Source organism: Somniosus microcephalus, chromosome 14, assembly GCF_052327205.1.
Source record: "Somniosus microcephalus isolate GS21.2 chromosome 14, FLI_Smic_1.0, whole genome shotgun sequence".
NCBI lineage: Eukaryota > Metazoa > Chordata > Chondrichthyes > Squaliformes > Somniosidae > Somniosus > Somniosus microcephalus.
Genome location: NC_141000.1, coordinates 91,076,955 through 91,102,530, shown reverse-complemented (window position 1 = coordinate 91,102,530; position 25,576 = coordinate 91,076,955). Strand labels below are relative to the sequence as shown.

The 25,576-nt window shown below is 47.9% G+C and overlaps 1 protein-coding gene across 3 annotated transcripts in view; it reads left to right on the top strand.

Annotated features, from left to right (window-relative positions):
- LOC147107691 (E3 ubiquitin-protein ligase DZIP3-like) overlaps positions 1-25,576 on the top strand; it is a 184,962-nt gene that overhangs the window by 28,263 nt on the left and 131,123 nt on the right. For all 3 annotated transcript variants that reach the window (XM_086006917.1, XM_086006916.1, XM_086006915.1), the window contains exons 3-4: positions 7,055-7,089; positions 16,083-16,132. In XM_086006917.1, coding sequence (XP_085863043.1) covers positions 7,055-7,089; positions 16,083-16,132 — 85 coding nt within the window. The remainder of the gene's footprint in view (positions 1-7,054; positions 7,090-16,082; positions 16,133-25,576) is intronic.

Genomic DNA, 25,576 nt, shown 5'->3' with positions numbered 1-25,576 from the left:
CCCGCCAGTCGCTCTCTCTTCCCCGCCAGTCGCTCTCTCTTCCCCGCCAGTCGCTCTCTCTTCCCCGCCAGTCGCTCTCCCTTCCCCGCCAGTCGCTCTCCCTTCCCCGCCAGTCGCTCTCTCTTCCCCGCCAGTCGCTCTCTCTTCCCCGCCAGTCGCTCTCTCTTCCCCGCCAGTCGCTCTCTCTTCCCCGCCAGTCGCTCTCTCTTCCCCGCCAGTCGCTCTCTCTTCCCCGCCAGTCGCTCTCTCTTCCCCGCCAGTCGCTCTCTCTTCCCCGCCAGTCGCTCTCTCTTCCCCGCCAGTCGCTCCCTCTTCCCCGCCAGTCGCTCTCTCTTCCCCGCCAGTCGCTCTCTCTTCCCCGCCAGTCGCTCTCTCTTCCCCGCCAGTCGCTCTCTCTTCCCCGCCAGTCGCTCTCCCTTCCCCGCCAGTCGCTCTCTCTTCCCCGCCAGTCGCTCTTCCCCGCCAGTCGCTCTCTCTTCCCCGCCAGTCGCTCTCTCTTCCCCGCCAGTCGCTCTCCCTTCCCCGCCAGTTGCTCTCTCTTCCCCCCCAGTCGCGCTCTCTTCCCCGCCAGTCGCTCTCTCTCTTCCCCCCCAGTCGCTCACTCTCTTCCCCCCCATTCGCTCTCTCTCTTCCCCCCCAGTCGCGCTCTCTCTTCCCCCCCAGTCGCTCTCTCTCTTCCCCCACAGTCGCTCTCTCTCTTCCCCCCAGTCGCTCTCTCTCTTCCCCCCAGTCGCTCTCTCTCTTCCCGCCAGTCGCTCTCTCTCTTCCCCCCAGTCGCTCTCTCTCTTCCCCCCCAGTCGCTCTCTCTCTTCCCCCCCAATCGCTCTCTTCCCCCCCAGTCGCTCGCTCTCTTCCCCCCCAGTCGCTCGCTCTCTCTCTTCCCCCCCAGTCGCTCGCTCTCTCTCTTCCCCCCCAGTCGCTCGCTCTCTCTCTTCCCCCCCAGTCGCTCGCTCTCTCTCTTCCCCCCAGTCGCTCGCTCTCTCTCTTCCCCCCAGTCGCTCGCTCTCTCTCTTCCCCCCCAGTCGCTCGCTCTCTCTCTTCCCCCCCAGTCGCTCGCTCTCTCTCTTCCCCCCCAGTCGCTCGCTCTCTCTCTTCCCCCCCAGTCGCTCGCTCTCTCTCTTCCCCCCCCAGTCGCTCGCTCTCTCTCTCTCTTTCCCCCCAGTCGCTCGCTCTCTCTCTTCCCCCCCAGTCGCTCGCTCTCTCTCTTCCCCCCCAGTCGCTCGCTCTCTCTCTTCCCCCCCAGTCGCTCGCTCTCTCTCTTCCCCCCCAGTCGCTCGCTCTCTCTCTTCCCCCCCAGTCGCTCGCTCTCTCTCTTCCCCCCCAGTCGCTCGCTCTCTCTCTTCCCCCCCAGTCGCTCGCTCTCTCTCTTCCCCCCCAGTCGCTCGCTCTCTCTCTTCCCCCCCAGTCGCTCGCTCACTCTCTTCCCCCCCAGTCGCTCGCTCTCTCTCTTCCCCCCCAGTCGCTCGCTCTCTCTCTTCCCCCCCAGTCGCTCTCTCTCTCTTTTCCCCCCCAGTCGCTCTCTCTCTTCCCCCCAGTCGCTCTCTCTCTTCCCCCCAGTCGCTCTCTCTCTTCCCCCCAGTCGCTCTCTCTCTTCCCCCCAGTCGCTCTCTCTCTTCACCCCAGTCGCTCTCTCTCTTCCCCCCAGTCGCTCTCTCTCTCCCCCCCCAGTCGCTCTCTCTCTCCCCCCCCCCCCCCAGTCGTTCTCTCTCTTCCCCCCCCAGTCGCTCTCTCTTCCCCCCCAGTCGCTCTCTCTCTTCCAACAACAACATGCCCTCGAAAAAGCCTCGGCACCACCGGGCACTCCAGCTAGTATCCTATGTAAAAGTGCTGTGCCAACAGTTGCCACCGTATGGTTCTCATAAAGCTAGTGGCTAATGCTAAAGTAAACTTGACAAATTCGCAATGTGTGACCCAATTTTTTTGAACAGGGACCACGTTATAAAAGTAGCTAAAGAAACACACACTGTATTGAGTTTTTTTTATATTCGTTCCTGGGATCTGGGCGTCGCTGGCAAGGCCAGCATTTATTGCCCATCCCTAGTTGCCCTTGAGAAGGTGGTGGTGAGCCAACATCTTGAACCGCTGCAGTCTGTTTGGTGAAGGTACTCCCACAGTGCTGTTAGGGAGGGAGTACCAGGATTTTGACCCAGCGACGATGAAGGAACGGCGATATATTTCCATGTCAGGATGGTGTGTGATTTTGAGGGGAACTTGGAGGGGCTGGTGTTCCCATGCGCCTGCTGCCCTTGTCCTTCTAGGTGGTAGAGGTCGCGGGTTTGGGAGGTGCTGCCGAAGAAGCCTTGGCAAGCTGCTGCAGTGCATCTTGTAGATGGTACACACTGCAGCCACGGTACACTGGTGGTGAAGGGAGTGAATGTTTAAGGTGGTGGATGGAGTGCCAATCAAGCATGCTGCTTTGTCCTGGATGGTGTCGAACTTCTTGAGTGTTGTTGGAGCTGCACTCACCTAGGCAAGTGGAGAGTATTCCATCACACTCCTGACTTGTGCCTTGTAAATGGTGGAAAGGCTTTGGGGAGTCAGGTGTTGAGACACTCACCGCAAAATACCCAGCCTGTGACCTGCTCTTGTTGCCACAGTATTTATGTGGCTGGTCCAGTTAAGTTTCCGATCAATGGTGACACCCAGGATATTGATGGTAGGGGATTCGGCGATGGTAATGCCGTTGAATGTCAAGGGGAGGTGGTTAGACGCTCGCTTGTTGGAGATAGTCATTGCCTGGCACTTGTGTGGCGTGAATGTTACCTGCCACTTAACAGCCCAAGCCTGATTGTCGTCCAGGTCCTCTTGTATGCAGGCATGGACTGCTTTATTATCTGAGAAGTTGCGAATGGCACTGAACACTTGTACAATCATCAGCGAACATCCCCACGCCTGATCTTATGATGGAGGGAAGGTCATTGATGAAGCAGCGATGTCTTGGGGCTTTGATGATTGACCTCCAACCACCACAACCACCATCTTCCTTTGTGCTCGGTATAACTCCAGCCAGTGGAGAGTTTTCCCCCTGATTCCCATTTGACTTCAGTTTTACTAGGGCTCCTTGATGCCACACTCGGTCAAATGCTGCCTTGATGTCAAAGCCAGCCACACTCACCTCTGGAATTCAGCTCCTTTGTCCATGTTTGGACCAAGGCTGTAATGAGGTCTGGAGCTGAGTGGTCCTGACTGAACCCACTGGGCATCAGTGAGCAGGTTATTGGTGAGTAAGTGCTGCTTGATAGCATTGTCGACGACACCTTCCATCACTTTGCTGATGATTGCGACTAGACTGATGGGGCGGTAATTGGCCGGATTGAATTTGTCTTGCTTTTTGTAGACAGGACATAACTGGGCAGTTTTCCACATTGTCGGATAGATGCCAGTGTTATAGCAGTACTGGAACAGCTTGGCTGGAGGATCCAGTGCGCTCAGCCATTTCCAATACCACGTGGAGCGAATCGAATTGGCTGAAGACTGGCTTCTGTGATGTTGGGGACCTCAGGAGGAGGCCGATATGGATCATCCACTCGGCACTTCTGGCTGAAGATGGTTGCAAGCGCTTCAGCCTTGTCTTTTGCACTTGCGTGCTGGGCTCCACCATCATTGAGGATGGGGATATTCATGGAGCCTCCTCCTCCCGTTAAATGTTTAATGGTCCACCACCATTCACGACTGGATGTGGCAGGACTGCAAAGCTTTGATCTGATCCGTTGATTGTGGGATTGCTTAGCTCTGTCTATAGCATGCTGCTTCCGCTTTTTAGCATGCATGTAGTCCTGTGTTGCAGCTTCCCCAGGTTGGCACTGCATTTTTAGGTATGCCTGGTGCTGCTCCTGGTATGCCTGGTGCTGCTCCTGGTATGCCTGGTGCTGCTCCTGGTATGCCTGGTGCTGCTCCTGGTATGCCTTTGTTCAGCTCCTGGTATGCCTGGTGCTGCTCCTGGTATGCCTGGTGCTGCTCCTGGTATGCCTTTGTTCACTTTGCATTTCATCATCCTAAAGCTTAATTTCCACTGAAATGTTCAAGGTTCTGCAGCACTGTAAATTATTTCATTACTTGAGCTATTCCTGGCTACCCTACACTAAAGCACTGGAAGTTACCTTTAAATGAAAATCCCCAGAAGATTTATGCCAGCAGGCAGGAAATATCACTAACTTGATTGAGTTCTTTGATGAAGCAAGGAATAGGGTTGATGAGGCTAGTGCGGTTGATGTTATGTATGGACTTGATAAAGTTCCACATAATAGACTTGTTTGCAAAATTGAAGCCCATGGAATTAAAGGGGCAGTGGCTGTGTGGATATGAAATTGGCTAAGGGACAGACAGTAGAGAGTGGTGGTGAACGGTTGTTTTTTCAGACCCAGGGGAAGTGTACAGTGATGTCACTCAAGGGTTGGTGTTGGGCCCACTCTTTTTGATATATATTAATGACCTGGACTTGGGTATACAGGGCATAATTTCAAAGTTTGCAGATGACACGAAACTCAGAAACAATGAGGAGGATAGTAACAGACTTCAGGAGGACATAGACTGGTGAAATGGGCAGACACAAGGCAGATGAAATTTAACGCAGAGAAGTGTGCAGTGTTTCATTTTGGTAGGAAGAATGAGGAGAGGCAATATAAACTAAATGGTACAATTTTAAAGGGTGCAGGAACTGGGGGTGTATGTACACAAATCTTTGAAGGTGGCTGGGCAAGTTGAGATGATGTTAAAAAGACATACATATCCTTGGCTTTATAAATAGAGACAAAGAGTACCTAAGCCAGGAATTTATGCTAAATCTTTATAAAACACTGGTTAGGCCCCAGATGGTGGTCAATTCTGGGTACCACACTTTAGGAAGGCTATCAAAGCCTAAGAGAGGGTGCAGAGGAGATTTGCTAGAATGGTAGCAGGTTACTAGAAGGAAAGACTAAAGAAACTAGGGTTGTTTTCCTTAGAGCAGAGAAGGTGAGATTTGGCAGTGCTGTTCAAAATCATGTAGGGTTTTGATAGAGTAAATAAGGAGAAACCGTTTACAGTGGCAGAAGGGTCGGTAACCAGAAGACACAGATTTAAGATAATCGGCAAAAAAAAACAGGCGACGAGTGAAAAAAATTTACGCAGCAAGTTATGATCTGGAATGCACTGCCTGAAAGGGTGGTAGAAGCAGATTCAATATTAACTTTCAAAAGGGAATTGGATAAATACTTGAAGTGAAAAAAATTACAGGTCTGTGGGGCAAGAGCAGGGGTGTGGGACTAATTTTATAGCTCTTTCAAAGAGCAGACACGATAGGCTGAATGGCCTCCTGTGCTGCATCATTCTATGATTCTATATAGCTGTTGCTAAAATTCTCATGTTTTCAAATCCCTCCATGGCCATGCCTCTCCCTATCGCTGTAACCTCATACAGCCCTCCAAAATATCTGCGTTCCTCCAATTCTGGCCTCTTGCGCATCCCTGATTTTTAATCACTCCACCATTGGCAGCCGTGCCTTCAGCTGCCATGGCCCTAAGCTCTGGAATTCCCTCCCTAAACCTCTCCGCCTTTCTACCAACGTTCCCTGTAAGCTGCGCAGCGCTCTAGAGGTCCCGCGCAGCCGGTGAGCCGGCTTTTAAATCGAAAAAACGTGCACGCGTTGAATTTTGAATGGCCCGCCCAGCCCATTAAAGGGGCTGCACGGGCTAAAAAAAAATTAGAGCGAACCTTACTCTCTACCTCTCTTTCCTCCTTTAAGATACGCCTTATAATCTACCTCTTTGACAAAGCTTTTGGTCACCTGTCCTAATATCTCCTTGTGTAGCTCGGTGTTAAATTTTGTTTGATAACGCTCCTTTGAAGCGTCTTGAGCCATTTTAGCACATTAAAGGCGCTGTATAAATGCAAGTTGTTGTTATTGCTGGCAGTGGAGCAGTGATCAAAAATGAATGGATCTGTTTCCACTTTTGTCTATTTGAACCAGGTCTTTGACTCAATACTGGATTGCAGCTAATGATGCTAGTGTATTTGGGCAGTTGACCCATTCAGATTTTGAGTGTTCAAATTAAATTGAGTTGTCACCAAATCATCACTTTAAAAGTACAAATTTGTTCTTGGGCTTCGCTGGCACAGAACTTGGATCACATTGAAGTTGGGTCAGGAATGGAAGTAAAATGCATGACAAGATTAATTTTATAATTTTACACTCAAAATACTGACATGAGGGGCACCACAGTTCTTTGCATTCCCGAGTTTTACTTGAATATTCAACATAGGAACAGGAGTAGGTCATTCAGCCCCTCAAGTCTGCTCCAGCATTCAATTAGATCATGGCTGATCTGTACATCAAATCTATTTACTGTACCTGCCTTAGCTCCATATCCCTTGATACCCTTAACTAACAAAAATCTATCAATCTCAATCTTGAAAGCTGCAATCGACCCAGCATCCACAACCTTCTGGGGGAAAGAATTCCAGATTTGTACTACCCTTTGTGTGAAAAAGTGCTTCCTGATTTCCCTCCTAAATGGCCTAGCTCGAAGTTTACGGCTATGTCCCCATCATTCTTGATTTTCCCACCAGAGGAAATAGTTTCTCCGTATCTACCCAATCGAATCCTTTTAACATTTTAAACACCTCGATCAGATCACCTCTGTTTCTTCTTTTTTTAAGGTATCCTTTAGTTAAGTTTTGCACATTAACTTCTCCTGTGTCACACAATATTTGCTGGCAAGATAACTTTCTCGCAGGTGTCTACTGATGTTGCTTTTGAGGCTGTTGGAGGGTGCACGGGAATAGCCAGTGTGACTCATCATTCCCTGCGTTCTGTGGGAAAACCACTCGGTTCATCATCCAAGATCATGTGGGAAATCATTGCTACAAAGCTTATCGCTCCATGGCACAGCATGTTAAAGCACTGTCATCCACTTTGTACGCTAGTTATGGAAACATTCATAATGCTGTATGTTTTGAAAAAAACATTTCAGAAGACTTTTTATGTGATCACTTCAATCAAGCTTTAGTCAAAATGTGTTTGTGAAGTCGTACTGTATTGCTGCTGTTAAATAACAATGTTTTGTCTTTCCTGCAGATTAACTCTAATGCACAAAGCTCAAGTGATGCAAGGTAAGAGAAGCACTTGTAACTAATCTATATCTATATCTATATATATAAAGCGGCTCTTCTGTCTCTCTGGATGTCTGTCTGTCTGTCCGTGTTCTATACGTTTGAAAGTTATAGAGCGTACCGACGCGCGCGTCGCCTCAAAAGAAAGCTTGCGATTCTGGACCGGTCATAGGCGTATTTAGGTTTCGGTCGGACAAAAATCGCGCCCGCGGTATCCAAAAACGTTCAGCGTTCCGCTCATTAGCATCTCATTAGCGACCGTGTGACGTCGAGGTCGACCAATCGTACAGCGGGTTCCTGGCGCGTGCCATCCTACAGATGAGTGTCGAGTGACTCGACAATTGACCAATCCTACGCTTCGGTGACCTGACCGGTCGACCAATCGGTGCATGTGTGGGCGGGCCTTATCCTTCTGAACCGAGGTGAGTGGCCACCATCTTGATTTTTCACGATTTTTTTCCCACACTTTCAGTGTGTTAGGGAAGTAAGGTAAATATTTGAATTATGTGTTAGGGAATTAATTAACAATTTATTTCAGTTTTATATTGTGTTTAGCAACCCCTCCCCTCCTCCTCACCCTCGCGCAGGGGGGACTCGGTGCTGCTCTCCAGGCCCGCTGCAGGCAGGCCTGAAGCTCAAAAAATTTCTCTCTCTCTTCCCTCTCTCTCTCTCCTTCTCCTCTTCCCTCTCTCTCCTTCTCCTCTTCCCTCTCTCTCCTTCTCCTCTTCCCTCTCTCTCCTCTTCCCTCTCTCTCTCTCTCTACTTCCCCCTCTCAGGTTTGACGGTGTCGGGGCCGGAGCGGGCGGGCCGCCCGAAGTGAGCCGCTCGCTAACGGCTGCCAGCCCGCGGGGTTTCCCTGCCTACTCCCCGCGGGCCGCCTCGCGCCGCTGGCACTGACCGCGCATGCGCTGCCCGCCCGCGAGAGCCCGCTCTGGCTTTTTTTTAAACGGCTGTCCCCGATCTCAATCGGCGTCAGCCACGAGGGTCAGGGTGCGCGCGCAGCAGGAGCAGCTGAGACGCGGCCGTCTCTCTGTTCCGCGCTCGGCTCGGGCGGGGGGCGGGTCTCTCAGCCGCAATCGGCGATCTGGAGGGCGGGGCTCCGGAGAGCGGGAGGGCGGGGCTCCGGAGAGTGGGATGCCGCTGCTCGGGAGGGAGGGGCTCAGGACATCGGGGAGGCGGGAGATCGGGGGGCGGGACATCGGGAGATCGCGGGGCGGGACATCGGGAGATCGCGGGCCCGGACTACAGATCGGGGGCGGCGGGGCTCGGGAGATGACCCTCAGGGGGGCGGGGCTCCGGAGATCGGGGCGGGGCTCGGGGGTGGGGCTCGGGGGGGCGGGGCTCGGGAGATCGGGGGGGCGGGGCTCGGGAGATCGGGGGGGCGGGGCTCGGGATATCGGGGGGGGGGGCGGTGCTCGGGAGATGGGGGGTCGGGGCTCGGGAGATCGGGGGGCCGGGGCTCGGGTGATTGGGGGGGGCGGGGCTCGGGGACTCTCCCCCTTCCCTCCCTCCCCCTCTCCCCCTCCCCTCCCTCCCCCTTCCCCCTCCCCTTCTCCCCTCCCCCCCCCGAAAAAATTTCTCTCTCTTCCCTCTCTCTCTCTCTCCCAGTCTCTCTCTCCCCCAGTCTCTCTCGCTCTCCCCCCTCAGTCTCTCTCTCTCTCCCCATTCTCTCTCTCTCTCTCTTCCCGTCTCTCTCCTCTCTCTCCCCCCAGTCTCTCTCTCTCTCTCTCTCTCTCCCGTCTCTCTCTCTCTCCCCCAGTCTCTCTCTCTCCCAGTCTCTCTCTCTCTCTCCCAGTCTCTCTCTCCCCCAGTCTCTCTCTCTCTCTCCCCCTCAGTCTCTCTCTCCCCATTCTCTCTCTCTCTCTCCCCGTCTCTCTCCTCTCTCTCCCCCCAGTCTCTCTCTCTCTCTCTCTCTCTCCCGTCTCTCTCTCTCTCCCCCAGTCTCTCTCTCTCTCTCCCGTCTCTCTCTCTCTCCCCCAGTCCCTCTCTCTCTCTCTCCCCCAGTCTCTCTCTCTCTCTCCCCCAGTCTCTCTCTCTCCCCCAGTCTCTCTCTCTCTCTCCCCCAGTCTCTCTCTCTCTCTCCCCCAGTCTCTCTCTCTCTCTCCCCCAGTCTCTCTCTCTCTCTCCCCCAGTCTCTCTCTCTCTCTCCCCCAGTCTCTCTCTCTCTATCCCCCAGTCTCTCTCTCTCTCTCCCCCAGTCTCTCTCTCTCTCTCCCAGTCTCTCTTTCTCTCTCCCCCAGTCTCTCTCTCTCTCCCCCCCTCAGTCTCTCTCTCTCTATCTCCCCATTCTCTCTCTCTCTCTCTCTCTCCCTGTCTCTCTCTCTCCCCCCTCAGTCGCACTCTCTCTCCCCCCAGTTTCTCTCTCTCTCTCCCAGTCTCTCTCCCCCCAGTCTCTCTATCTCCCCCCAGTCTCTCTCTCTCTCCTCCAGTCTCTCTCTCCCAGTCTCTCTCTCCCCCCAGTCTCTCTCTCCCCCAGTCTCTCTCTCTCCCCCCAGTCTCTCTCTCTCTCCTCCAGTCTCTCTCTCCCCCCAGTCTCTCTCTCTCCCCTCCAGTCTTTCTCTCCCCCAGTCTCTCTCTCCCCAACTCTCTCCCTCTCCCCCAGTCTCTCTCTCTCTCTCTCCTCCACTCTCTCCCCCACTCTCTCCCTCTCCATCCACTCTCTCCCTCTCCCCCCAAGTCTCTCTCTCTCTCTCCCCTCAGTCTCTCTCTCTCCCCCCCACCCCCCGGTCTCTCTCTCTCCCCCTGTCACTCTCTCGCTCTCTCTCTCTATCTCCCCAGTCTCTCTCTCTCTCCCCAGTCTCTCCCTTCGCCCATCTCTCTCTCTCTCCCCCAGTCTCTCTCTCCCTCTCCCCGTCTCTCCCCCAGTCTCTCTCTCCCCCTCAGTCTCTCTCTCTCTCTCTCTCTCCCCATTCTCTCTCTCTCTTTCCCCAGTCTCTCTCCTCTCTCTCCCCCCGTCTCTCTACTCTCTCTCTTTCTCTCCCCATCTCTCTCTCCCCCAGTCTCCCTCTCTCCCCCTCAGTCGCTCTCTCTCCCCCTCAGTCTCTCTCTCTCTATCTCCCCAGTCTCTCCCTCTCTCTCTCTCCACATCTCTCTCTCACCTCTCAGTCGCTCTCTCTCTCCCCCTCAGTCTCTCTCTCTCTATCTCCCCATTCTCTCTCTCTCTCCCCAGTCTCTCTCCTCTCTCTCCCCCCAGTCTCTCTCTCTCACACTCCCAATCTCTCTCTCTCACACTCCCAATCTCTCTCTCTCACACTCCCAATCTCTCTCTCTCTCACACTCCCAATCTCTCTCTCTCACTCCCAATCTCTCTCTCTCACACTCCCAATCTCTCTCTCTCACACTCCCAATCTCTCTCTCTCTCTCTCACTCCCAATCTCTCTCTCACACTCCCAATCTCTCTCTCTCTGACACACCCAATCTCTCTCTCACACTCCCAATCTCTCTCTCTCACACTCCCAATCTCTCTCTCTCTCACACTCCCAATCTCTCTCTCTCTCACGCTCCCAATCTCTCTCTCACGCTCCCAATCTCTCTCTCTCTCACACTCCCAATCTCTCTCTCAAACTCCCAGTCTCTCTCTCTCACACACTCCCAGTCTCTCTCACACTCCCAATCTCTCTCTCTCTCACACTCCCAATCTCTCTCTCTCTCACACTCCCAATCTCTCCCTCTCTCACACTCCCAATCTCTCTCTCTCTCACACTCCCAATCTCTCTCTCTCTCTCAGACTCCCAATCTCTCTCTCTCTCTCTCTCACACTCCCAATCTCTCTCTCACTCCCAATCTCTCTCTCTCTCTCACTCCCAATCTCTCTCTCTCTCACACTCCCAATCTCTCTCTCTCTCTCACACTCCCAATCTCTCTCTCTCTCACACTCCCAATCTCTCTCTCTCACACTCCTAATCTCTCTCTCTCTCACACTCCCAATCTCTCTCTCACACTCCCAATCTCTCTCTCTCTCACTCCCAGTCTCTCTCTCTCACACTCCCAATCTCTCTCTCTCTCACTCAATTCAATTCAATTCAATTCAAATCGCTTTATTGGCATGATAAGGTACATCTTATGTTGCCAAAGCATCAAAATACATTTATGGTTGAACACATAAACGCAGTTCTATTCATACAGTGTATAAACAGGTATATCCCTGAGTGTATAAATATACATTCGCATTATTTATATATACTCTTTTCTTAGGTTTACTGGTTGTCCCTCTGTTCATGGCAAGCTGTAACATAGTGTGCCGCCAGTGCTACACAGCTTCTCTTCTCCCCCAGTAGGTATGGGAGTTTTTGGTCGTCATTCAAATTTCTGAATTCAGGGCATATTTGTGAGAATTTTTGGTAGCAATTCTCCCTGATGCCCTGATATTTTCCACAGGCTGTGAGGAAGTGCATCTCTGTCTCCAGTACTCCCTGACTGCAGTGAGAGCATATCCTGTCCTCTCTTGGCAGCCTGGTCTGCCTGTGTCTGCCTTTTTTGATCGCCAGGCTATGTTCGCTAAGTCTGTACCTTGTCAAGGTTTTTCTCAGTTTGTTATCCTTTACCATGGTCAGGTACTCAGCCATGTTGTATTGTCTGTTTAGGGCCAAGTAGCAATTGAGTTTGCTTTGGGTTTTTGTTGTTTCTGCCCAATATGACAGGTATTTTTCCTTTTGTTTAGTGACAATTGTGTTGGGTCGAATTCTCTGTGCTACGATGTCACTGTCCTGGGGCTGGTTATTGTTAGTAGTGTTAGTGGTTGCTTCACTGAAACACTCCCAATCTCTCTCTCTCACACTCCCAATCTCTCTCTCTCACACTCCCAATCTCTCTCTCTCACACTCCCAATCTCTCTCTCTCTCACACTCCCAATCTCACTCACACTCCCAATCTCTCTCTCTCTCACACTCCCAATCTCTCTCTCACACTCCCAATCTCTCTCTCTGACACTCCCAATCTCTCTCTCTCTCACTCCCAATCTCTCTCTCTGACACTCCCAATCTCTCTCTCACACTCCCAATCTCTCTCACACTCCCAATCTCTCACTCTCACACTCCCAATCTCTCTCTCTCACACTCCCAATCTCTCTCTCACTCACACTCCCAATCTCTCTCACTCACACTCCCAATCTCTCTCTCTCTCACACTCCCAATCTCTCTCTCTCACACTCCCAATCTCTCTCACACTCCCATCCTCTCTCACACTCCCAATCTCTCTCTCTCACACTCCCAATCTCTCTCTCTCACACTCCCAATCTCTCTCTCTCTCTCTCACACTCCCAATCTCTCTCTCTCTCTCTCACTCCCAGTCTCTCACACTCCCAGTCTCTCTCTCTCACACTCCCAATCTCTCTCTCTCACACTCCCAATCTCACTCTCTCACACTTCCAATCTCTCTCACACTCCCAATCTCTCTCTCTCACTCCCAATCTCTCTCTCACACTCCCAATCTCTCTCTCACACTCCCAGTCTCTCTCTCTCACACTCCCAATCTCTCTCTCTCTCTCACTCCCAATCTCTCTCTCTCACACTCCCAATCTCTCTCTCACACTCCCAGTCTCTCTCTCCCTCTCTCACATTCCCAATCTCTCTCTCTCACACTCCCAATCTCTCTCTCTCTCACACTCCCAATCTCTCTCTCTCTCACACTCCCAATCTCTCTCTCACACTCCCAATCTCTCTCTCTCTCTCACACTCCCAATCTCTCTCTCTCTCTCACACTCCCAATCTCTCTCTCTCTCTCACACTCCCAATCTCTCTCTCTCTCTCTCCTTCCCTCTCTCTCTCCTTCCCTCTCTCTCTCTGTCTCTCTCTCCTTCCCTCTCTTTCTCTCTCCTTCCCTCTCTCTCCTTCCATCTCTCTCTCTCTTTCCTTCCATCTCTCTCTCTCTCTTTCCCCCTCTCTCTCTCTCTCCTTCCCTCTCTTTCTCTCTCCTTCCCTCTCTCTCCTTCCCTCTCTCTCTCTCCTTCCATCTCTCTCTCTCTTTCCTTCCATCTCTCTCTCTCTCTCCTTCCCCCTCTCTCTCTCCTTCCCTCTCTCTCTCTCCTTCCCTCTCTCTCTCCTTCCCTCTCTCTCTCTCTCTCTCCTTCCCTCTCTCTCTCTCCTTCCCTCTCTTTCTCTCTCCTTCCCTCTCTCTCCTTCCCTCTCTCTCTCTCCTTCCATCTCTCTCTCTCTTTCCTTCCATCTCTCTCTCTCTCTCCTTCCCCCTCTCTCTCTCCTTCCCTCTCTCTCTCTCCTTCCCTCTCTCTCTCCTTCCCTCTCTCTCTCCTTCCCTCTCTCTCTCTCTCTCCTTCCCTCTCTCTCTCTCTCTCTCCTTCCCTCTCTCTCATTCCCTCTCTCTCTCTCTCCTTCCCTCTCTCTTCCCCCCAGCCGCTCCCTCTCTCTCTTCCAACAACAACATGCCCTCAAAAAAGCCTCGGCACCGCCGGGCTCCCCCAGCTAGTATATAATAAAGGAGTCGATCTGTCTGTCCTTCTGTCTGTCTGTCCTCGGGTGTGCGTCTGTCCAGCTATGCGCTCGAAAGTTACAGAGCATACCTACGCGTGCGTTACGCTGAAAGAAAGCTCACCGTTCCAAAATGATGGTAAGCGTATTTACGTTTCGGCCGGACAAAAATTGCGCCCGCGGTATCCGAAAAACCTTCAACATTCCGCTCATTATCCACTCATTACCATAGAGTGACATTGAGGTCGACCAATTGTACGGTCGACCAACCCGATGGTCGACCAATCAATGCGTGGCGGGGGCGGGTTCGTCGCATGTGCAGCCGGGCCCTCCTAGAGTCGAGTGACAGGACGATTGACCAATCCTATGCTTCGGTGACAAGACGATCGACCAATCAGTGCGTGTGTGGGCGGGCCTTATCGTTCTGAACTGAGGTGAGTGGCCGCCATCTTTATTCTCACCTGTGTGTTTATTTGTTAGGAGCGATTTTTTTTTAATGTGTAAAACGTAAAAACACAATGTCTAAAACGTTAAAACACAATGAAGATGGTGTCCCATCTTCTTAACAGCCGTTTTAAAAAAAATAACTTTTGGTGTTTTCACCAAGAATGCGCGTTCCTTCTCCGTGGCAGCTTTTTAAAAACATTAAAAAACTTTCAAGATGGCCTCCCATCTTCTTAACACCCGTTTATAAAAAACAAAAAATTTTTAATTTCTGTTGGTTTCACAGACTGCGCGTTCCTTCTCCGTGGCAGCTTTTTAAGAAAAAAAAAAAAATTTTTTTGCTCTTCCGCTGACCCCCTCAAAATACTCCTCCCCTCCTCCCACTCTCCCTCCTCCTCCTCCCCCACCCCTTCTCACTCTCTCTCCCCCCCCTTCTCACTCTCTCCCCCCCCCTTCTCTCTCTCTCTCTCTCTCTCTCTTCCCCCCCCGGCGTCTCCCTCCCCGGCGCACCTCGCCCCCGCCCCCCCCTCTCCCTCGCCCCCCCCTCTCCCTCGCCCCCCCCCTCTCCCTCGCCCCCCTCTCCCTCGCCCCCCTCTCCCTCGCCCCCCCCTTCTCCCTCGCCCCCCTCTCCCTCGCCCCCCCTCTCGCTCGCCCCCCCCCCCTCACCCCCCCTCCCTCGCACCCCCCTCTCCCTCGCCTCCCTCGCCCCCCTCTCCCTCGCCCCCCTCTCCCTCGCCCCCCTCTCCCTTGCCCCCCCTCTCCCTTGCGCGCCCCCCTCCCTCGCTCCCCCTCTCTCCCTCGCTCTCTTCCCCCCCCTCTCTCCCTCGCTCTCTTCCCCCCCTCTCTCCCTCGTTCTCTTCCCCCCCACAGTCGCTCGCTCGCTTCCCCCCCCACAGTCGCTCGCTCGCTTCCCCCCCCACAGTCGCTCGCTCGCTTCCCCCCCCACAGTCGCTCGCTCTCTTCCCCCCCCACAGTCGCTCGCTCTTTCCCCCCCCAACAGTCGCTCGCTCTCTTCCCCCCCCCACAGTCGCTCGCTCTCTTCCCCCCCCCCCACAGTCGCTCGCTCTCTTCCCCCCCCCCCACAGTCGCTCGCTCTCTTCCCCCCCACCCCCCCCCCGCCCCCCCAAGTCGCTCTCTCTCTCTCTTCCAACAACATGTCCTCGAAAAAGCCTCGGCACTGCCGGGCACTCCAGCTAGTAAATAATAGAAGAGTGCTGTTCACTGAAAAATAAAGTACATAATTTAAGAAAAACCAGAGTCGTAACAGCTGTGGCTCAGTTCCATTGTATCAGAACTCCGAGCAAAAAAAGCAGATGTTGAACAAATTTGCTGAATACCAGGAAGCAAAGGGTAGTGATCAATGGTAATGATGCTAGTTGAATAGCTTAACCAGTAGAGAACTCCAAGGGTCAGCCTTGGGACCTCTGCTATGCATAATAGTTGTAAGTGATTTGATTAAACTATTTAAAAAATCTAAATATGCATGTAATGCCAAGTTATGTAAGGAAATAGGATGATGATAGGAGTATAAATCAAAGAAATCAGGAATCTTAGCAGTGCACGAAATGAATCACAAATGGAAGTGCGTGTGTAGTAAGAATTACAAATCTAATTACAAAACTAAGCATCTATTTACTATTGTTAATTTGTGTTCAAATTCTTGAGTTTAAATTTAAAATGTCAGTTTTTATACCTCAAGCACTCACTAAAATAAAACTGCAAAAGCACAAGCAAAATTGTTAGTTTAATAACTTCTAATTGTAGGTTTTGCCTGTGGTGATTTTTGCTATGTTTCTGTTTTTATTTACATTTGTTCTATATGCGAAAACTAGCTGGTTTGTGTCCCCTCTCCTAAGACCATGGCACTGAGGACAATTCTATTAAACCTCAAAAAACTGCATGTGCCCAAGAGCTCAGCATTGTCTAGAGCTGCTGGCAGTCTGAGTTAAAAAGTACCCAGGCTATTTGCAGGGTTAAAGAAAGAAATGCATGTTTCTACCAGTGGTTCAGCAATTTGATTCAGTGAGTAGCTGAGCTATACAGATAAGAAGGTCACAGGTTCAATACCCAGTCTATGCTGAGTTAGCTGAGAAATTCAACAATAAACCTCTGCAAATTCTTTCCTAGGAGAAAGCAGGTGTCTGATGCAAACAATGAAGCTTTCCGCCCAAAAAGAGGTAATCAATCTTTAATACATTGTATTTCTAGATATTTAGATAAGATTTCAGTGCTTATATTTAACCCAGCAATAGTGTTTATAGTATTTCTGTTCAACAAACAATCCCAGGGAATGACAGGCATCTAGCCAGTGTCTGCTGATATTGAATATGTTAGGTAGTAATAGTTAAAACTGCTTGTTAATGATGGAATGCTTTTATATCTTATTACATTACATAAAATAGAAATAAGATCATGGGCCTGATGCGTATGGTTTATTTTGCAGTTGGTGGTATGATCAGATAACATGGAGGCCTATTTTATATCTTGGCAAACCTTTAGGCATATTTAGTAACCGTGCAATTGGAAAAAGAGGTTCGCTACCTTTCCTCATCTTCCTTCTAAGACGCATCTTCTGCACAAGCTGGAGTGAGACAACACCAGGTCACATTATCCTGGAAAAATTCCAAAAACTTTCTCCTCATAGGCACTCCACGTGTTTCTTGGCACTCCTGTACTGTGCCCACTCCTTAAGCTTCAGTTCGTATTATGCTCGATAATAAAAGAAATACAAGCACAAGGCCTCTAGGATGGTTGGGAGAATGATGTGTTGGGGATGCTTCTTCGAAAAAAAGCTGAAACTTACCAAAGATAGTTATTCCTTCTTCAGATTGCATTCTCCATACACTGCTGGGTATATCCAAAAGAGGACTAGAAGGACCTGGAGAGAAACAGAAACCTTGATGTCAGAACACATTGACTGCTCGCAGATAAATCTAGATAGTAATATCTGGTTAGGTAGCTGTATAACAGATATTATCTATGTTAGTCCGTTTGAGAACTCAGGCTGCCATGATGGAATGTGTAGAATGCTCCTTTATTAGTCCTGCAAGTTTCTTATCATCAAATTTATAAGAATGCCGAATACATTCTGCAAGTAATAACTTAGCAATTAGAGCTTCAGGAAACAAAATTCTCTAATGAATTTAGAATGATTTTGATATAGCAAACCTATGCATTGATGCAGTGGAATCATTCCACAAGCTCAGTTATGAGTAAGAGGATCAAAATTCTGTCATAACTGCTTCCTGATTTAAATGGAAACTGAACAGCATTTTGGATAAATATTTAGTATATGTCTGGAGTGACACACAATCAAAAAAGGCAAATCAAGTAAGACTCATCAAGGATTTGTGTTTGAAACTCACTCACACACCATACTGAAACCACAGCTGCTATTCACATGAAGAATCATAGGAACATAAGGCCATTGAGTTCCTCGCGTCTGTTCTGCTATTCTATTATATCATGGCTGCTCTGTACCTCAGCTCCCTTTACCCACCTTTGTTCTAGATCCCTTACCTAACAAAAACCTATCGATCTCAGTCTTGAAAATTTCAATTGACCCAGCATCCACAGCCTTTTGGGGGAGAGAGTTCCAGATTTCCACTACCTTTTTGTGTGGAAAAAGTGGTTCCTGATTTCACTTCTAAAAGCAGTAGCTCTAATTTTAAGATTATGCCCTCTTGTTCTGGATTCTCGCACAAGAGGAAATAGTTTCTCTATATCTACCCTATCAAATCCTTTTATCATTTTAAATACAGTATTCCCGATGGGCTCTGACCCAGGCTCTGTACAGCTGAAGCATCACTTTAGCACTTTTGTATTCCAGCCCCCTGAGATAAAGGCCAACATCCCATTAATCATTTTGATTTCTTTTGTACCTGTGCACTAGCTTTCAGTGATTTGTGCACATGGACACCTAAACCCTTTGCTCCTCCACAGCTCCTAATCTCTCACGATTAAGAAAATATTCCGATTTGTCTTTCTTGGATCTAAAGAACTCTCTCTGCCATTGTTCTGCCCACTCACTTAATCTGTCAGTGCTCTTTTGCAGCTTTTTGCTTCCATCCACACAGCTCACTGGGCCTCCTAACTTAGTGTCATTTGAAACTTGGATATACAACTCTCCATTCCTTCATCAAAGTCATTAATATATATGGTGAAACGATGAGTATAGATCCCCCGGGAAACAGCACTTGCCACATCCCAGCAATCGGAGAATATTCTCTTTAATCCTACTCTCTGTCTTCTACCTCCCAACCAATTACCGACACATGACAAGGTTACCTCCAATTCCATATGCTCTTATTTTTGCTACTAATCTCTTGTGTGAAACTTTATCAAATTCCTTCTGAAAGTCCATATAGACAACATTCATTGACACTCCCCTATCCACCATGCTAGTGACTTCCTCGAAAAATTCAACTAGATTAGTTAGACATAACCTGCTCTTCACAAATCCATGCTGACTCTATTTGATCACCTCATACGTGTCCAAGTGCTCAGTCGCTCTTCCGTCTAATATATTCCAGTAACTTCCTCACAACTGATGTTAGACTGATTAACCTGGTTTCTCCCTTCCGTCTTCCCTTCTTAAATAATGGAGTGGCAATTTTCCAATCCAAAGGCACAATTCCTGAATCTAGAGAGCTTTGAAAAATTATGACTAACACATCTGCAATTTCCTCTCTAGGAGTGGGAAATAGTGCTTTTGGTACATCATCAATTTTCCCCATTTAAATGACAGGTCGCATAAGTAATTGTAAGGCATAGGATAGAATGCAAAGTCAATACTGGGGCTTGTTGCTACATCAAACTGGTCTGTAGCAGATCTCTACCATCTCCAGCTGCAGCATCCACTGCGGTAAAAATCTTTTCCTGTGAGTCTGACAATAATTTATTCCTACTTGCAACACATTCTCAAAAGTTGTGTATACTGTGCAAAGCACCTCTTTGTGGGAGTTTGACTTCTGCACCATCCCTCTCTAGTGTTGAATGCTTCTGAGCATTTAGAACTTTGGACCAAGGTGCTGTCTACAAATAAAACACCACAATCTTTCTCCTCCATGCCTTTCTCCCCAGAGCATCTTCTCATTGACCCCTTGGCTAATGTTTCTGCAGAATAGATGGTGAGAAGCTGCAGCTTGCCTCCAGAGGAGGGCGTCATCGTGCTGTCTAGTTAATCGGGTCAGGAATAAATCTGTTGAGGGAATTAAACTCTTTGCAGAATGCACCTGCAATGTATCAGGAGGGCATGCCTTTGTGGGGGTGGGAAGGGGATAGAGGGAGATATGTATATTGGGACATGGACATCTATGGGACCAAATCTTTCCTTGGTTCTTTCTGCATGGTAGGATGATGTCATTTTTCAGGTGGCCAGTCATCATTGGAATAATGGTGCTAGGGGAATTGCAGGAAGGGGTTGTTCTTGGTCAGAGGCCCTTTGAATTTTACACCATATCAGCCTGCCCCCAGATACGTGAGAGTTGGAAGGGTATGTGGTAACTGTTATCTCCTTGCAACAGCTTATTAGGCATGTACTTTTATTTTTCAAGGGCTTTGTATATTTCAGCTATTCAAACATTTATAAATTACTTTTTTTTTGTTTCCTAGAAACTTTTTTTTGGAACTGCGCCGTTTAATGTCCTTTTAAGGACAGTTGTGTATAATCCTTGGGATTGTTTTTTAAACGCTCAGTTGAATCCATCAGCTTTTTCACCTACACCAGGCTGCTGAACTTCAGAAGTGTTTGGACAAAAAGAGTCTTTTTTTGTTTAATGTACTAACACATAACATGGGGAAACATTAAAGGGTAGGATTGCCCCGGTACTGACCTGTTCCTGACGTTACATGTCAACTCCTTAAGAGCTGTCAAGTTGGTCCCATGTCCCTGGTGCCATTCAATGCTGAGTTGGCACTGGTGGTTAGACAGACTGGTACCAACTTATTCTTTTCTTCTAGCCAACATCAATTCAATAGAGGTATCGAGTTGAGATTGTACCTTTGGTACCAGTTCGTGCTGAAATGGCACAAGTGCTGAAGCAAAAACCAGTAGAAGCCATGTGCACTCATTTTATTTTTACAGTAGCTGGTTTTATTCTTATAGCTGCATAAAACAGTCCCTTCATGTGAGGCACATGGGACAATCACAGTAACCGGGACCTTTTTTTGTCATTTGAAGGCAGCAATGGAGTTTCTCTCTAATGTTTTCTTCCTTCAAAAAAATGTGAAAGTTTTGACTATAAATTTATTTATTCTCAATTTTTATATATAGTGTGTAATGTACACTATTTTACCCTTAAAAATTGATTTCACATCATGCGCTGCGAGTGAACATTTAAACCTGATGTTGGGAAAAACAAACTGAAGCCTGGCGGCGAGCTTTACCTCAGAGTACAGGAGCAGGAATAGTCATGTGATGCCTGTGATGTAACAAAACCTCTTAAAAGATGGATCATCCTTTGTCATTTTTTTTCTAGTGGATGTGACTCAGCACAGCTCACTCCAGCAGTACATGGAGGATGGGATCTGAAAAAGAATACCATTTTCTGATGGTTAATTCACTTATTAATTTATTGCTGTGTCATACAAGTTTGGCCCCTTAACCACCCGAGATTAGTAATTGGACCTTTATAAGCTGTAAGCAACTTGATCTTTCTAGATTTTACCTTATTTATAGATTTCTAGCAGTACAGAGCAACATATGGCAATTAAAGAGACTTGAAAATCACCTCAATGATTAAAAGTTCAAAATATTTATGAAAGAAAGGAGACCACAATGGGTACATCAAGCATCACACTAATCAGCGATGGGCAGTGAAAGTCCTGGAGATCATTGCTGGAATAAGATTCGACATTTTTTATATTTTATTGAAATAGGTGATAACTCCAAAAATGGTTAAATTGTCATAAAACGGTGGCCAGATTAATTTGACATACATTAATATAAATACCACCAGAGGCAAACATCCTAATATAACACCAAAACAAAACCTGATTTAGACTGAGACAAGAGTGGTTAATGCCATAGAACTGTAGTAGTTTACAGCACAGAAGTAGACCATTAAGTCCATCGTATCTGTGCCGGCTATTTGCTGGAGCAATTCCACTTCAGACTCTTTTGTGCAGAAGATTACACCTAATTAGAGTTTTCAGATTCTAGGCCAACATTAGTCCAGCTTGTTCATTGGAAAGACAAACATTGTAACTGGTTCTGCCGAGGGGCATCTTATTCTGGTTTACTATTCTGGTTTGCTCACTGGACACAACAAAGCAGGGATCTACAGAAACAAACTTTTACTGTAGCATCAGTCCCAATTGCATCTCTTTCTCCTCCCTCTCTATATTTCAATGTGTTCTCCCCTTTGGATAGGAGGTCAACAATGTGTAGACCATAAACTATTCCCATCAGTATCACTGGGTATTAGCTGCCAGGCAGCATAGTTTGCATTCTCTGTCCACACCAAGATGGGACACAGGTCATTCAAGTCATCCCATTTTAGGATAGCTCCGTTCAAATGAGAGTTAAGGATGAGATTCAAAATTCAAAATGTAGTCATTGGGTTGAGCAATTGTTTGGTGAAGACAGCAAACACTGGCTTTCAGAAGCTTTTTGATAATGATATCTGTTATCCTGAAAAAAATATTTCGAACTGAAATTGAAGTTTCTGGCAGCAAAAAGGTTCTTCTCAAGTCTATTCATTTGGTGTGCTTTCCGGTCATCTCACTTACACAGTAACACATCCATACTGGGAATATAAATAATGATCACTTGACTGTGTTAGATTTTGCCTGTCCAGTGTATAACTGAAACTAGATACATACATAAAGAAAAGAAACTCTACAAAAGGATTAATTGTGGCCATCTCAAATCACAGTGGAGTCAATTTGCACAATACTTCAGTTGTATTCTTTCCAATGTTATCTTAACAGATCTAGGACAAGATGTAAGATGAAAATTTGGTGACTCCTTCTGAGGGTGCATTTACAATATACGACTGTAGCAGCTGGCAGACCTGAATTCAGCTTCAGCGCTGTAGTGGTAAATGAGGTGACCTTGCTACATTTGGAAGCACCGAGGCTCACCTAAAGAGGTGATTTTGCTAGTATCTCTAGAGGCAGCAGCACCACACGGGCAGTGTAAATGTTTCCGGCAGCAGCAGGCTCAACATGACTGTTTAGCCCAGTGATGAAATCTCTCAGTGACTGGCCCGTGTGGATTCTTCAGGCGACAGCACGGTACTGCAGCCACAAAATAACATTGAGAAATAGCACTGATGTAAGAAAACTACTAGGCACTTGGCCTGAGTATTAAACAAGGCTTTAATCAACTGGTTTTCAACATGGAGATCTAGTTGTGTCCTTCACTAGTTGCTGTTAACGAATGTCCTGAGCAAGCTGGGCCCATGCCCGAGTATTTATACTCTCCCTGGACAGCGCCACCAGCAGGCCGCCCAGTATTATTTCACAAGATTCATGTCGGCACTGTCAAAGAAACCACATGCAAGGTTGTTTGCCTGTTGCACCAGTGCTGTGAAATTTAAATGGGGTGAATTCCACAGCACAGAATCTCTGGATGTTACTGAGCCATGTCTTCTTTAAGCAGTGCTACAATAATGAAAAGCTCCTGCAGTATGTGTACATCCCTGCATACAGCTTTTTGGAAAAGTGTATGGCATTGTGCACATTTTACCTTTTTTTTAAAGTCAGAGCAAAGTACTGAGCAGCAGCTCTTTTTAATACTTCTTTTTCGTTCCTGGGATGTGGGTGTCGTTGGCAAGGCCAGCATTTATTGCCCATCCCTAAATGCCCTTGAGAAGGTGGTGGTGAGCCGCCTTCTTAAGAACATAAGAAATAGGAGCAGGAGTAGGCCATTTGGCCCTTCGAGCCTGCTCCGCCATTCAATAAGATCATGGCTGATCTTCTACCTCATCTCCACGTTCCTGCACTATCCCCATATCCCTTGATTCCCTTAATATTCAAAATATCGATCTCTGTCTTGAATATACTCAACGACTGAGCCTCTACAGTCCTCTAGGGTAGAGAATTCCAAAGATTCACCACCCTCTAAGTGAAGAAATTTCTCCTCATCTCAGTCCTAAATGACCGACCCCTATTTCTGAGACTGTGACCCCTGGTTCTAGACTCCCCATCCAGGAGAAACATCCTCCCTGCATCTACCCTGTCAAGCCCTGTAGGAATTTTGTATGTTTCAATGAGATCACCTCTCATTCTTCTAAACTCTAGAGAATATAGGCCTAGTCTACTCAATCTCTCTTTGTAGGACAATCCCCCCATCCCAGGAATCAGTCTGGTAAACCTTTGTTGCACTCCCTCTATGGCAAGTATATCCTTCCTTAGATAAGGAAACCAAAACTGTACACAATACTCCAGGTGTGGTCTCACCACGGCCCTATATAATTGCAGTAAGTCGCCTTTACTCTTATACTCAAATCCTCTTGTAATAAAGGCCAACATACCATTTGCTTTCCTAATTGCTTGCAATACCTGCATGTTAACTTTCAGCGATTTGTGTACAAGGACACCCAGGTCCTTCTGATCACCCAACGTTTCCCAATCTCTCACCATTTTAAAAATACTCTGCTTTTCTATTTTTCCTACCAAAGTGGATAACTTCACCTTTCTCCACATTATATTCCATTTGCCATGCTCTTGCCCACTCACTTAGCCTGTCTATATCCCCTTGGAGCTGCCTTGCATCCGAAAATGACCCGTTTATTCCTACTCTCTGTTTTCTGTCCGTTAACCAATCCTCAATCCATGCTAGTATATTACCCCCAATCCCATGAGCACTCATTTTGTTTAATTACCTCTTGTGTGGCACCTTATCGAATGCCTTCTGAAAATCCAAATACACCACATCCACCGGTTCCCCTTTATCTATTCTGCTAGTTACCTCAAAAAACTCTACCAGATTTGTCAAACACAATTTTCCTTTCATAAATCCGTGTTGACTCTGCCCAATCCGATTATTATTTTTAAGTGCCCTGTTACCACATCCTTAATAATAGATTCTAGCATTTTCCCTACTACTGATGTCAGGCTAACTGGCCTGTAGTTCTCTCCCTCCTTTCTTAAATAGTGGGGTTAGATTTGCTACCTTCCAATCCACGGGAACCGTTCTAGAATCTTAAGGAAATTTGAAAAATGACAACCAATGCATCCACTATCTCTATAGCCACTTCTTTCAAAACCCTAGGATGTAGGCCATCAGGTCCAGGGGACTTAACGGCTTTCAGTCCCATTCTTGAACCGCTGCAGTCCTTGTGGCGAAGGTACTCCCACAGTACTGTTAGGGAGGGAGTTCCAGGATTTTGACCCAACAATGATGAAGGATCGGCGATATATTTCCAAGTCAGGATGGTGTGTGACTTGGAGAGGAACTTGGAGGTGGTGGTGTTCCTATGCGCCTGCTGCCCTTGTCCTTCTAGGTGGAAGAGGTCGCGGGTTTGGGAGGTGCTGCCGAAGAAGCCTTGACGAGTTGCTGCAGTGCATCTTGTAGATGGAACACACTGCAGCCACAGTACGCCGGTGGTGGAGGGAGTGAATGTTTAAGGTAGTGGATGGGGTGCCAATCAAGCGGGCTGCTTTTTGGATTGTTTAACAGAATTGTGCAATGTTTACGCCACTGCAATTATGGAATAAAATTGTTCTGCCATAACTGGAAAATAACATTTATTTGTGGCTGGGTGATGTATGTAGCTGCACTGTCTTTTCGTTTCAACAACCAGGATTAAAATCGAGCCAAGACTGGTGATTTGAATGTACCATGTAACTAATGGCTGTCAGGATCTACAATTAAATAAAATTAGCCAATCTGGATTCAGTGTTTTGTGAATATAAAACTGCCTCAGTCCTGGTATTCTGTGCTGATCATTGCTTTCCGTGAAGGAGCAGGGATGCTTAGAACTGTGACATTTTTCAGCACCTAGCCTTTGAAACATGGGAAAGATGGTGACCATTGTGTTTTATTTTTAAAGTCACTTTTTCGCTTTTAAATGCATTAGGGGACTTATTTCTCAGACAAATACTCAAGTTTAAGGTCCTTGAAGAGACCCTATTTCGGTGTATTCCTTAGTTATTTTCAGTCCCCATGCTGATGTATCATAGAAGTTGTATATCAGGAAAAACTGAAAGAGTGATAAATCTTTGGAATAAATTGTCAAGGAGGGCAATAGAACAGAAACACTGAGGTTGTATAAAATGCACTTTTGATGTAATCACGGGAGCGGGAAGATCTTAGAGGAATGCGCATTGATGGGTCAAATAGCTTTTTTGCATTAGTGACCTTTCTTATGTTCTTTATAAAGTAAAATACAGCTGAGTAATGTGTTGGCACTTCCTGGTTAGACTCACATGAAAAATGGCTTTTTGAAAGTGACTGTAGGAGTCAGTCCACTGTCTTCAGGGAAGGAGGAGTAGAAGAAGAACATTTCAGAAGAGGGAAAAACGTCCTTAGAATATTCCTCTGTTAGATTTGTGTTAATGGGATACTTTTTCAGAAGAAATGCCTTTGTATTTTATGCTTGGACATTTTTGTGAATTTATGGGTGTTTTGTACTGTATAATAAAGCCAGGAATTCCATGCTATTGGCGCAGTG